The 14,140-nt window shown below is 36.5% G+C and overlaps 2 protein-coding genes across 4 annotated transcripts in view; one reads left to right on the top strand and one right to left on the bottom strand.

Moving 5' to 3' along the window:
* The window catches only part of LOC139122652 (annexin-B12-like), a 365,245-nt gene extending 362,846 nt beyond the window's left edge, over positions 1-2,399 (bottom strand). For all 3 annotated transcript variants that reach the window (XM_070688243.1, XM_070688244.1, XM_070688245.1), the window contains exon 1: positions 2,390-2,399. The gene's annotated coding sequence lies outside the window, so the exon portion shown is untranslated. The remainder of the gene's footprint in view (positions 1-2,389) is intronic.
* A 3,779-nt stretch (positions 2,400-6,178) lies between these two features.
* LOC139122645 (carboxypeptidase E-like) overlaps positions 6,179-14,140 on the top strand; it is a 29,379-nt gene continuing 21,417 nt past the window's right edge. Inside the window, exon 1 of the mRNA XM_070688227.1 lies at positions 6,179-6,629. Coding sequence (XP_070544328.1) covers positions 6,395-6,629 — 235 coding nt within the window. The 5' untranslated portion in view covers positions 6,179-6,394. The remainder of the gene's footprint in view (positions 6,630-14,140) is intronic.

Raw genomic sequence — 14,140 nt, 5'->3', positions numbered from 1 at the left:
AACCAAGCCGACAACAATTTTGTCGGAAGTTCAAACGATGGATGGCAATCAGACATCGCCAAGCACAAGTTCGACGATTGTACAAAAACAGCAACTGGGGCGGAAATAGATTTACCAGAACTGTCATCAGATTGCTACGCTGTACTGTCCACCAACATCCGTCAAAACAGATCAGAGTTCGAAATGTATGCAAATGCTGCCGCAACTGAATTCTCCGATAGTAACTACGCATCGCTTGAACCTCAAAACAAAGATGAAGGAACGTACGAGACATTGGGAGAAACCATGAACAGCGAAAAGAACTTTCAAAATAAATGGTATTTTTCGGATGCTTAAGCATATCAGGCTGCCTACTTCGGGTGCAATTCCTGAAGTTCAAGTTTGATTGCGCAGAACTGCACCGGTCTTGCTCCTATATTTTCTGTGTTTGCGCACTTCTTATGCCCGATAGAAACAGTTAAGCAATCAGAATCATTATATTTACCACACAAAAATAATCGTTTGAAGAACAAAATAATTATCGGAACCTTCCCAGCTTCTAAGCAGATCTTATTTCATGTTTCTTCATTTAAGCATAAATAGTAATACCATTACTGAGCTATTAAGTCATATCCCTGATATACAATGTATCCTTTTCCATAGTAGAGTAACATAGTTACGTTATATATATATATATATATATATATATATATATATATATATATATATATATATATATATATTAGCTTTAGTGTATTCTACAAGAAAACTTCCATACATAGTTTATTCCTATCTACTAGAAAGCAGTTGTGATTTGTAGATCTGTAAAGATAATTTTCTAATAGTATACACAAACTATTTAACTGGTTTTCAAAGTTTTAAAGTTCGAGAAATTAAGGTATTACAGGGAATACTTTACTATCTTGTACAACGGAATTTTATATAACATGTAGTGTGTGCATATGAATACTGTGTCGTTACTCATGCACAATTGCTTTGATAAATTTACTTGATTATACGACGTTGTAAATTTGTAATTTTAGTTTTAGAGTTCTGGAAATTCTGGAAATCATATTTTTAGTGTGCAGGGGAATAATTGGACTGTATATAACTCTGACAATTTTCAATCTGTTTTATTTTCCTATGGACAGATGGCGCAAATGCAGCGATCTGATAGGTCGAATTTCTTAATTATACGATGCTTGGTATTGTCAAAAAATAATCTTCTAGTTAACCATAGACAGTAGAGCGGGGAAAAGTTAACACACCTACAATCTACTGTTGAAGAAAATGATATCTCAAGGCATTGTAGGTATCTTTTTGCTATAAAATAATGAATAAAAATTGAAAAAGTACAAATAAAGGTTTTGTAGGAAGAATCATCAGAACCACAAATAGGAAATATTTTCCACTTTATTATCTGTAAAAAGTAATTGTTGGCTAACCAAGTCTTAAATACAGTTAATCTGTGATATTATCTACTAAAATGTTCGTACAATTCATTATGGATACAAGATGAATTATATATTTGGAATAACCTTACATATTATAGTCCAGACAAGGGACCATGTTCCCAAGGGTAAGTGACCATTTGCCCGACGTCAGGAGGACAAATGTCCGCCTCAGGGGTGGACCGTGGGAGTCTCTTGTTTGGGCTATGATGTTTTAAATAATGCTTATATGGTTTTTCTCTCAATACGTTTGGGTTTATTTGCAAATGACAATCATATGCTTTATTTTTATATTTGACGAAAATTCGTTAAAAATAGAACGAATTTCATCGTCGAATTGATAGATCTAGAGCACTGGCGCATTGATATATTGAAATTACTGTTATGCGGTTTATCGATTTTATGCAAACTTTTCTAAATACCGGATTTCCTATGTAAAACATATAATTTGAACATTGTTAAATCCCAAGATAGTCAAGTTGAAAATAATAATGGTTTTTTATTTTAATCGTGATCCTGTAGCTTCTGTGGCAAGTTATTTGTTATTATCATATATGACAAAAATGAAAGTAATGTGTGTTTCAGTATTTAAAGGGATACAGTCGTCGAAACTGGACTCAAAGGTCGTACGGGACCCATACGACCAATGTAAACACTGTATCCAAGGTACGATGGTGATTGATGAAAGTTAAAACATGTCTGTCATCATCTACATCGTATAATTTAAATGTTACAGCTATGATGATGAGGTGCACCAACATATCGTGCACGAAATACATCGTTTGTAATCAAGAGAAACTCGTACAAGCTCAGTTCCGATGACCGATTCCCTTTTTGACACAGAAAAAACGGTTTGTTCGCTTGCTATGAGTGACATTACTATCACGCCCCACCTTGTAGAGATTTCACCTCGAAGTGTCCCTCACCTGGTCACGGTCAATGGGTGTGAAGGATGGTTACCGTACGAGAAGGAGATAGAGGATAGCGTCACACTTTTTGTAATTAATTATTGTTTAAGATTTCAATGAGAACAATCGAAAACAGTATATGGTGTGATCTTGTTTAATAGTAACAAACCATTAAAGACTGGCAGGAAATTTACACGTGATGAACATTGTATAATGATGATAATTTTGTAGTTATGTAAGTCTAGAAACGTATATAACTTGGTAGTTGATGTACACTGATGTCAATGACCCCAAACTGAAAGATCCGTCGAGCGCCCTCGAGCGACGGATCTTCCAATGTACTGAGACCTGAGATGCTGACGTTACGTTTGCCATCTCGTAATAAAGATTTAAAGTTGTGCTACAATCAATATCTTGGTGTGCCAGCTTCAGTTACTAAAAGTATTACGATCCAGACTGGTACCTCAACTCGTATTCCCCTAACAACGAGCACGACATTACAATACGGATAGTTTTCAATCGGATTCGAACCCACAACATACGGCATCAGTCGCCTAGCTGAGAGGCCTGAGACAGAACCAGTCGGCTAAATCTCCACTCCCAAAAAAGAGTGGTTCAATAGCCGGCTAAGTTGTTACATTTTTCTGACTGAGACCCTTCAACACGTTGTAGAGTTCGTGAAGCACTCACGCACGCATGCTCACTATCATACATCGCACATACACACTTTATCGAAGCGAAGAAACGAATTTCATCGCTTTAACTGGGCGAACGATAACCTCGGGGACAATTCGGTCCACCAGCAGTGTTACCGACCCAGGATAGAAAATACGGATAGTTTTCAATCGGATTCGAACCCACAACATACGGCATCAGTCGCCTAGCTGAGAGGCCTGAGACAGAACCAGTCAAGTGTAGTTCGTGAATGACGATGCCAATGTACATGCATCACTTTTCAAATGCAACAACAAATCTCAGAAGCAATGATCTTAGAAATAAATACTTTCGGTGTTCCTATCAGCCTCGAAAGGCCAGCCTAAGGATTTTATTGATCTCCAAAAGTGTGATGTACTATATTTTCATAGAAAAAAATGAATTTGTCAAATTATTAAAATCTTAGGAGTGTCACATCCATATTTTTCGAGTAATTGATACACTACCGATGGATTCGATGCGGCTCTCCCATATACAGTTTTTCCTATCTTTTTAGTACATTCAACGGGGTCTACTTATTTGATTGCGAGAATCTGTAAAATGGTCAATTTCTATGAAATTGTTAGGCTATAGATTGTTTGCAGCGGCTTGGTAAGGATTCTGTTTTTATTTTTGACTACTTGAGTTTTGTTTGTTAACTTTATTTATTCATTCATTTATTTGTTTATTTGTTTTTGTCTGTTTGTTTGTTTGTTTGTTTGCTTATCATTGCTTCCCTGTTGTATCGCCGGTGATATTCATCTACAAAATTGTCCAAACACAGTGCGTTACTTTCCCAAGAGAATGTTAGTCGCGTCGAATCAGAAACAATCATGTGACACACAACAATGTATCGGAATTGGTTTCTATATATACAATTCTTTAAAGCTGAGTCGCAGCCTAGTCTCGGTTTACCCAGACTGCAGTGGGGCTCTACTTCCGCCCGCCCACACAGAAGTAGAGCCCCACTGCAGTCTGGGTAAACCGAGACTAAGTCGCAGCCCTCCAATACATCTTAGGGACGGACCATTATATCTTGGGAGGTGGGGGTGGTGACAGTCAGATTATGAATATCTTTTTTACAATTGTAAATTTTTGAATTTTTTTCCAAGTGAGTCATGATATGCTATTTTTTATAAGTAAACTGTAAGATTTATATTTTTTTGCGTTCTGATTTTTTTTTATATTTTGCAAACTAGTCTGAAGATTTTTTCCCCAATCATTTTACTCTGAATTTTGTTTTCTGTTTTTGACCACCCACTCCCGAGATCTAATAGTCTGTCCCTTACGAATTTCAATGCTCGTGCTGTATGACGGGGATAGCTTAACACGCGCACACGGCAAAGGAAATAAAAAAAGCTGGATTTGAGTTCAAACCTCACTCCTTATGCAGACGGACGTTCGGGAGTGCGAAATAAAAGGGAGTCATGTCTACGAGAGATTGGAAGTGCGAAATTACAGCATAAGACAGTAAGGGGCCCTCTGCTGTATATTACTGAAGAAAGAGATTGTAACTTCCTCGATCCTCCTCCCTCCCCATCCCGAACAGGTAAATTGCGGAAATAATTAGTCATTGGAATTCTACCATGGTGACATATTTTTGAACACTCTTTATGAATAGAGTGCGCATAAGGTACTCACCGCCAGAAAAAAATATGGGATTCCGATCGATGTAAAAGTTTTCGACATGTCAAGATTTCTTGAAACCCACTATGTTTGTTTGTTTGTTTTTCTCCTTTTGTTTTTCATTTTCTTGTTTTGTACTCTTGTTTTTCCTTTTGTTAATGAAAATTTGTAAGATATAAACTTGACTTTCATGTCAAAGAACTTACGATCGATGCAAGGGCAATCTCAAGTTGCTCAAGTTCCCTGTAACTTTTACCAAGCAAATATAGTTGTGTGTTCCACTTGTAGTCGGTTTAGAGCAGTTGTTGGCATCCAAAGTAACTCTCATTGGTACTCATACAGATTAAGGCATTATGGCAGCATTATGGCGGGAAACTTTAACCGTGTACGATGGATTCTTTCTGATTGAGATCTTGTATTTAAATGGCAGTATTGTCGGGACAGTCCTCGCTATAGAAATGTGACACATTCGAATTTCGGTCACAACGTCTGAATGAACACACTTTCTTCTCGTTTTGCACGGAGCCAAGTTGTGCTGAAAACGGTGGCACCATTTCACGTCTTTTGACATGAATCTGGAAGAGAAAACACTGAAAAAAGTTCCAAAGAGCTGGCTCACAAAAGGCTCCTGTAACTCTGCCATGCCTCGAAATAAATCCCACCTTAGTATCTAGCGCCATCTACGATGCTTCGTTGAAAGTCAATTTCGTTCGGTCACATACCTGCCGACAGTGTAAAAACAGTTTCTTTTTCTGTTTATTGCAGCGATATAGCTTTCTTTACAAATACCACCTGGATTGAAACCTCGGCTCTTCCTTTATTTTAGTATTTTATTGTATTTATTTTAGTACTCTTATATGCATTAGGTGTAATAATAGCATAGTTTTCAACCAAATGGTTGAAAAAACACGTCCATCTCCATTTCCCAGTTGAAAGGTCCAACTTCATTGTTGAAATCCAATGGTTTGGGCCAAACCATGATATATTATCAGAATCATTACGACCATTCCTTTCCATGCCTCTCTTAAAAAAGTATCAGTCCTTGCTATCGTCTACTTGTTTTTCAACACGTCAGTGTCAATGACAAAACAATTTGGTGTTACATAGACTTTTCAGACGGCCGACAGTTTGTTGGTCGGAATTTTCAGCTCATGCATACACAGATTGGTGCTCGAAAAGAATTTCTCTGATATTTACACAGGAAGGACATAATACGTTCTTCCAATTTCGTCATCATCAGCAAACTGCTGACGTCAATGGCCGTCACGTATTTTCAGGTGTGGGATGCGGCAAATTATTTTTTGATGTGCGCACTGAGATCACAGGCCATCAATGATCACCGAAATAAACTGGTCTGTTTTATGGGAATCTGACCATCATCGAGATAATTTCACATTTTCAAATATAATAGTTTCAATATAACATTGGACGCTGACACTCGATTCTGTTTTTGATACCTGTGCGCATTCACTACGTTTGAAACGTGCCCTACAAATGAATGGTTTGGTCCTCCATTGAAAGAGAGCGGCGCGGCCATCTTTTCTTCGATATAAATAGCTCACGTAGCTTGCTGTTCCTATCTTACGCTCACTGATCAGGAGGCCAAACGAAGGCATAGCTCAACGATTCCTGGTGCCGGTTTTTGTGATTACTGGTGCGATCGACGATATCTTTTCATATTTAATTGATCTGCCGAATCGAAGTCAAGAAGGGACACACTAACGGAGGACACAAGACATGAAAATATTGGTCTTGTTAGCAGTTTTCCTGCCAATTTTCGCGGAGGACTCAGAATTTCCGGGCAGTGACTATGTTTGGCAACATCACAATCACGAAGAGTTGAAAGCGATATTGGATGATACTGCGAAAAAATGCCCCGAGATCACTCGTGTGTACAGCCCAGGAAAGAGTGTACAGGGAAGAGAATTGTGGACTATCGAAATAAGCGATTTACCAGGAAAACATGAAATTGGTAGGCTAATGAATTTTACCTTGTACGCACGCCCACACACCTTGGTACCTTTACAAAACATGTATTAGAGTAGTCGCACTGATTTTTGTGTGTCACGTGAATGATATTGGTCTATCGATTAGCTGAGTACAGTTAGCTAATGATCGTGTTTACATGTGCTTTTGTTGATATTTAATCTATTGATTCCGAATGTTGTAGAACATAGCAAACCTGCTTCTATGTTACTCAGTATGCGACGGCTTGATCGGTGTGAAGTTTTCAATAATGCCATTTTGACTCTGTGCACTCAAGTTAATAATATGGCACGTAGTTGTCTATTGTTGACGTTCTCAGTTACTTAAAGGTGAGGAAATGCGATTTTCACTCTATTAAAACAGATAAAGCGATCGCATTACCTTCCTATGCGAGGGAAATACTGTGTTGACCTCAAAAAACTCAATTCCAAATAATGCTTACACACCCGGTTTCCGTTGTGGTTCATGTTGTTTCGACAATCACTGTTCCCCTGTCGGATTCGCAATCTTCCCTAGAACAAATTTGTTGAACCATTGTCCCTCTGGGACTGTGATTGAACTGTTTTCACAGAGAACTCGCTGGTATAAATTCGTTTAAAATTGAAACACCCGGCATGATAGATAATGACTAGTTTGTGACGTTCCTTGATTATGAGTTGATATGTGGAAGGTATGCGAATGTATATACTTCGAGCGTGAAGGCCGGGAAGCTGGAAAATAACCAGGAATGTAATTCCCAAGTAAGGGAAAAGGATAGCTGATGTACAACAGCTGCCAACTTCATTCTAACAGCTCCACTCCCGGCTATATGGCTTCCAGACAGGACATAATTGACACTGCTCTCATAAAATTATCGATAGTGGTGGCAGACAGCTCAATCTGACGATCATGGAAGACCGGATGTGTGTGCTGAGTGATATCAAATCTGATTTAAAAATCCCACTAACAGAGTTAAGATCCCTGTCCATGCAATGGTGGTAGACTCTTAAACCAAGTAATTCCGATGAACATCAATTGTCAGGATTTTGGTTATCCAAGATTGACCCTCTTAAAAGTTCTACCTACCTTCACTTAAACTTACTGTTTATTGAACTCATTTAAGGTCACCAGAAACTACTGTACTGATAGTTTACTGCTCCCAGGAGTGCATGTTTGCTAAACTAACCTTATCTTGTCCCTAAATGAACCCCTCTCTGTGTGTGCCCATTAGAGTTTCTGCAATAATCAATGAGGCGTGAAAGCATTTTATCCTGTTTACTTCACTGATAACCAAGGGCATTCCCACTACAACAAGCAACCAAGACTGAACAAACAGTTATATAAACGTCTCAGAGTTGACTCTACACAACTTCATTCTTAAAGTTCAGAGCACCTCAAGAATTGGCAATTCTTTTGTGTTTGTACTGAGATAAAGCTTTTTAATCGTTGCATCCTTGAGCCATAGTAGAGTGCTGTCGTGATTTGATTCAATGTGAAAGTACAATTGAGTCCCACCAGAGATTCAAGAAATCCTTCACCATGAAAATTTGGTAGCGTTTTCAAAGTAAAAATCACAACTTGAACTTGAAGGAAGGATATATTGTATTTAAAGATATCAAAGACCATTCACAGGAAACTGAGCTCAGCACTTGCCGGTAGTTTACAGTCATGGATTTAGACAGAGCTAAATCAAGTTACATTTAAATGCATTTTTTCCTGAGGCTAAAAGGTTTCCCGATTGTATCAATTTTCATGGTTTTCTTAGGTACAGCCTGTTAAAAGATTAAAGTCTATTAAGAAAGCATGCCGTGAAGTAAAAATACATCCCAGAACTTGTGTCGCTTGCTCTGTGGTGTAACATTCCAACCTTTGGATGATAAATATAAGCTGTTAACAGTATCATCTTACCAGCTAGCTCAGAAGCAACTTGTGCTTAAAAGAACATGTTTCTTTCTTGAACCGTGAAGTGGTTTGAAGGTTTAGGGCATCTTGAGTCGGGAGGTCATTTCAAGTAAGAATTTTTTCTGTATCAGTCATTCTGTAAGATTTGGAAATGTATGTGTTTAATAATTTGTAATGAACTTGTGAGACTTTGCAGTCTGTAAGAACTGCTGGGGAAGATATGATACGTCTGCCATATAATGGTACAGTATTATATGCAGGTTCTTATCTCAATGCTGTTGATCATCATGATCATGTACATTTAGTACGACAATTTTGAATCTTTGGCGACGGTGAAGAATACAGAAACTGAAAGATTTACATGCGTTTTTTAATTGTTGAGAGTGGAATGTTGATTTAAAATCATAACAATACTGTGGAGCCATGAAATATTAGAGGAATACGCTGTACAAGGCATTAATCTTATCAATTTATTATTATGGTGGCTAGACTTCTGCCAAGTTGCCATCAAGCAAAATAGTAAAAGTTCCCTAGCGACTGATGATAAATAATTTGCCAGCCTTCTGATACAAGAGAAATAAATCTCTCCTCGCCCACCAAGAAACTGAGTGAAAACGTTTTTCCACAATTAGCTTTTAATTTACTGTTTCTGAAGCACCTTGTAATTCTTTTAGACCAAGATTTGATGTGTAAAATACTAGACCATGATATGATTTTGACATTGCATGGGAGCCGTATGTTACTAGTCCGTGTAATTAGTAACTTGGTACTGGTACGTGTTAGGAGAGTTAATAGCAAAGAGCTTCTCTGAAAACATTTTTTAACTCACATCACCTTCTTTTGAAACTTATATTTGAAGAGCAAGGATTGATACCATCAGTGTACATGTATATGTATGAATACCATCTCAGCTGAATTACAGGGCTAATGGCTGTAACTTTTGATGATTTCTTTACTATTTTTGTTTTGCACATCAAGTTCTTGTTCTACTCCCCAAAGCATTTCGTAACACAAACTATTTAGCTTGTCAACACAGTGTCTGTATGAGTTAATCCTCTTTCTCCCAAGTGGTATTTATTTCAATCTATGGTTTGTCTGTGGAGCCTGGTAGAAAGGGGATTAAAAGCACTGTTATTGTTTACATTTGAATTCTAATCCGGACCAGAGTTCACTTGTCCAAAAACAGTAATGCAATTAGCACATGGGAGTTGACAAGCTGAATACTGTGTGTCTCAACATGCTTTGGGGAGTTGAACAAGAAACTGTAGTTGACAGTAAAAAAAAATAGTGAAAAACTCAAAAGTTACAGCTAGTGGCCCTTTAAAGTATCATTGACTCAAAAATATATTCTCTAGCTCAGGAAAATTGTACATATTACACATACTACCAGTAAGGGTCCGAGGCAAAGAAATTATCAAAATTCTGAAATTGAGTCGACGTGTTTGTTTGTGAAATCAGAGGACAAACTGGATACTATTTGAATGTGATACATGGATGTTGGTCAAATTCCGTCAGGTTTGTTTGGAGGAAAGTATTGTGAATGTCCTGCGGTATTTTTTAACAAGAATTATTAAAGTTAAACTTGACTCAGGTAATCCTTGAATGAATGAACAAGGTGGAGCGCACATGATATACCCCATCAGTCAGGTTTCAGACCTTTAAAATGTGAGATTTTAAAATGTGAGATGTTCTACACGAAAGCAAGGAGAAAGCCAGGGTTGTAAATTTTACTGACATCATTATTTCACCATTTTATCTTCAGTTTTAATCAGATACAGGCATTCACATGCACAGAAAACAGAATATTGTACAATGGACTTTAATTTGCAAAGGCATTGTGTGATCATGAGAGATTGCAGCCATATTGCAATCAAATTAATTAATTAATGATAACAATGAAGATGTAATTAATTATTTTCAAATTATTACGTGCTCAATTCCTCCCATGTAGACTTGTCCTGGTATGGGTGTACTTAAACTGGTAGGTCAGTGTTTAATATTAGACAGTTGCTAATAATAAGTGAAATATGACTTAATAACTGGAATTCGAAAAGGCGCAGGTACTATCACTAGGTTTTTTACAACCCATTTATCCTCAGTGTGGGAATACTTGATGTATAAACCAGATTGGTGAATGTACAAATGATTTCTGTGTCTGTTGAACAATAATTTCTGAGTGACAGTGTATTTCAGATTCCTATGAGTGATAGACAATAGTGTGGTTCAACATAGTACCTTGTGAATGCTAATATTTCTTGTGCTTTCCAATGGAAAATGAATTTAGAACTGCAAATGATCGCAAGACAAGAACTTATTGCTATGAGCCTGACATACAGCTCCCAAACTAGTGTAACATATGTTGATTGAACAGTTGTAAGCAGTTTTTTCCTTTATTGCAAGTTTTCACTTGAAATCATAACAGCCTGTGCATTTCCCCCAGGCATTGTGTAAGGGTCACATTGAACAATGTAAATTCATAAATTTCTGACATCGATTTTTATAAAGCATATAAAGTTGAGCAGGGGACATTTAATTCCATCTGTGTCAAATGAGCTAGTGTTTCAATATTAATACAAAGAGACTGTACTGAATAAATGATGAAAAAATAACTTTGACACGTCTCCATTCGAAATAGAAACTACATCATAAGTAAAACTCGTACAGTAAGATGGATTAGTAAGTCGATTTGTAAGTTTAACACAAATGCTACAGTCGTAGCACCCTATCATTTACCCAGGGTGCATACCAGCTGGCTGTACAGCTGCTACAATGGTAGATTAATCCTCTTTCTACCAGGCTACATAGACAAACCACAGAAAGTAATACAACTTGGGGATTAATTCTATTTCTTGCACAAACAAACACGAGGATTGCTATCCTGGGGTTTGGAAACACTTTAGTCAAGGAAAATCAGGGTATCCAATGAAAATCTTTTGATGAATGAGCTGTCCAGTCTAGTGACAAGTTTATTTTTGTTCATGATTTGAATGAAAGTCATGTTAGCAGAAGGAATAACCAGTGATCCAGAGATTAAACTGCAACCGTATGCATCATAGTAAATGAAAGCCATGACTCTGATATAGATAAAATAATATTGATCCCTTGCAGGAAATAAAAAATGTTAATCAAATATGTTTACACCAATACAGGTGGCTTTGACCCATTTCAGGTCAAGTCATTTGAAATCAGAAGGTACATGTACTCGGAGGGTACTCAGAAATGACCTATGACACACCATTCTTGCACACTGCTACACAGGTATCTATCAAGTCAGTAGAAAACAGAGTCATGCAGAGTTTTATTGAATTTAGTGAGACAGTTTACAGCATAGATGCAATATATGGTAATTGTAGTGGTGATTTTGACTGCAGTTCTACCATTATAGTCAGCCCTCTAGGCAATTAGTTGATTGATTTACATCTCAGATCTGTACCACTTTACTTCCAACAGTTTTGACCCTCACCTTATTATGGGATGTTTCCCAATCAGTAATTTGGTATTGATGTTAAAAATATGCTGTGTCCTTCCTTAAAAATGCCAGTTAATCCACCTACATGTATAATTTTCAAGGAAGATATATATTACTCAGCAGCCATATGCCACGTTGAGGTCCACAATACTGTCACATGATCAAGTACAGTAAAGGGACTGCTATCATTAAATCTCAAAGGTCGCTAATTAAGATAGCAGCCAAGTTTGTATCGTCATCAGTAACATTGTGGATTGACTGATGACAGAATTGGTTCAGAAGTTTATCACAAAAGCAGCAGAAGAGTGATGTCATTATTAAATTCTCATCATCACTGAAGACTGGTCATTGATTTTGCCGAATAGGAAGGCTCAACGATATTTAGCAAAATTTTGTAAAAATTCCAAAATTGATGGTAGTCTGAAAAAATTATATGAACAGTGTGTGTACATGATGAAAATAGATACAGTTGTATAATTACATACTTTAATTATGATCTTTTTCTGTAAATATTAAGTCATGGAAACACCAATCACCTTTTCATAGTGTTGTTCTCTGTGTGTGGCTAGTTCGGTACAAAATTCAGTCTTACCGATATATTCTGTACACACACGTACATTTGTACTGGTATATACATGCAGCATATGCATTAATTAATTAAGTGTGTAAATTATACAGTACCTTTTTTTATATTGCTTAGATATAAAAGATACATTACCTTTTTTAATCGCTTGGATATAAAAGTTTAATTCATCGCACATCTATCATACAAGATGTTGAAGGCTACTTTAAAACTACGTCATTAACCCGTCAACGACCAGTATCAGAATAATAGAATGAATAAAATTACCACACCTGTTTCTGCTTACATCTATCATATTAACAGCGCAGAGACAGATTGAGTGCTGTTGCAAATTTACTGCTTGTGAAATAATGACATGCTGGTCACCATGCTGCGATGATCTCTGACTAAAGTCTGACATATATTTCTGATGTGAGGGATTATGGACAGACTTTACTATGGCAGTAGGTCAGATGTAGTGAAGCAACTATCAGCCAATATGACCAGCAAAGAAGCATACATGAAGGTGGAAACATTTCTGTCTCTACATTTGATTTTCATCAGATCATTAAAAGTAAAATTAGATGAATGAATGAAGACAGACATTGCTAGTACTTGTACATTTATATTTTTGGGTTTCATCATGTTGGCAGATATTCTAGCATATGTTGGAACTAATTTTCAGTCCACCTGAACTCCTGCATAATGTAAAGAGAAAATGAAATTAGAATCCCTGCAGGTGACAAAATTATAAATTATAAGCCATCAAACATTAATACTTGATAATCATTATTCGTTCTTGGTTGGTAGAATTAATAGATGTTGTTATTATTATGTAAATATATGGAAGTTTTATCAAATGGAAGAAAACATCACTTCTAGTTTTTGTAGATGAAAATCTTCAATGACTATGGAATGGAAATTGATGCTGAAAATAATAATTCCGAGTATTTCTGTATTTATCATTTCTCAAATGAAAATGACAGGAATATAATTGAAAATATGCCCAGTACTTCTTTCTTAAATTCTAAAAGTAGTGGCACTTGAGGTTAATTTTATGTTCTGAAAATTATGTATTGGGTATCTTGAATTTATTTCCATTGTTTTGAATTCTTAATGTGTGACATTAGAACATTACAGGTCACCATGCTAAGTTTTTGATCATTAATTAATATCTCATGGATGTTATCGGTGTAACAAATAGATACCTGTAGAATTCAGTTCATGAAAGATTTTACTTTTCAGTAGAGGAAAAAACAATAAAAATTACTAGAATTTCGAAGCAACAAAATGGCAATATACATTTTGATTAGGAAGTGGAATATATGACTAACATTGCTGCGATGGATTTCTGTGTGGTAGTTTTATAATGATGAGACTATGATGTAAGCAGTTACCATGGTGATAAGAGCACCTTTTAAGCAGCTGTTCTATATATATTTATCAATCTCCTGAGACGCAAGGGAAAAAATCAATATCTTCCAGATGTTGTTTTGTAGTATTCTGTTGAATGGATCATCAGTTTTCTATATCTTCCTTCAAGATCAATTTTACTTGCAGGATTCACTCTGATGACAAATGGAAA

Source organism: Ptychodera flava, chromosome 22, assembly GCF_041260155.1.
Source record: "Ptychodera flava strain L36383 chromosome 22, AS_Pfla_20210202, whole genome shotgun sequence".
In the NCBI taxonomy this organism is placed as follows: domain Eukaryota; kingdom Metazoa; phylum Hemichordata; class Enteropneusta; family Ptychoderidae; genus Ptychodera; species Ptychodera flava.
Note: the sequence above shows the minus strand (reverse complement) of the source record. Positions and strands in the feature narration are given on the sequence as shown.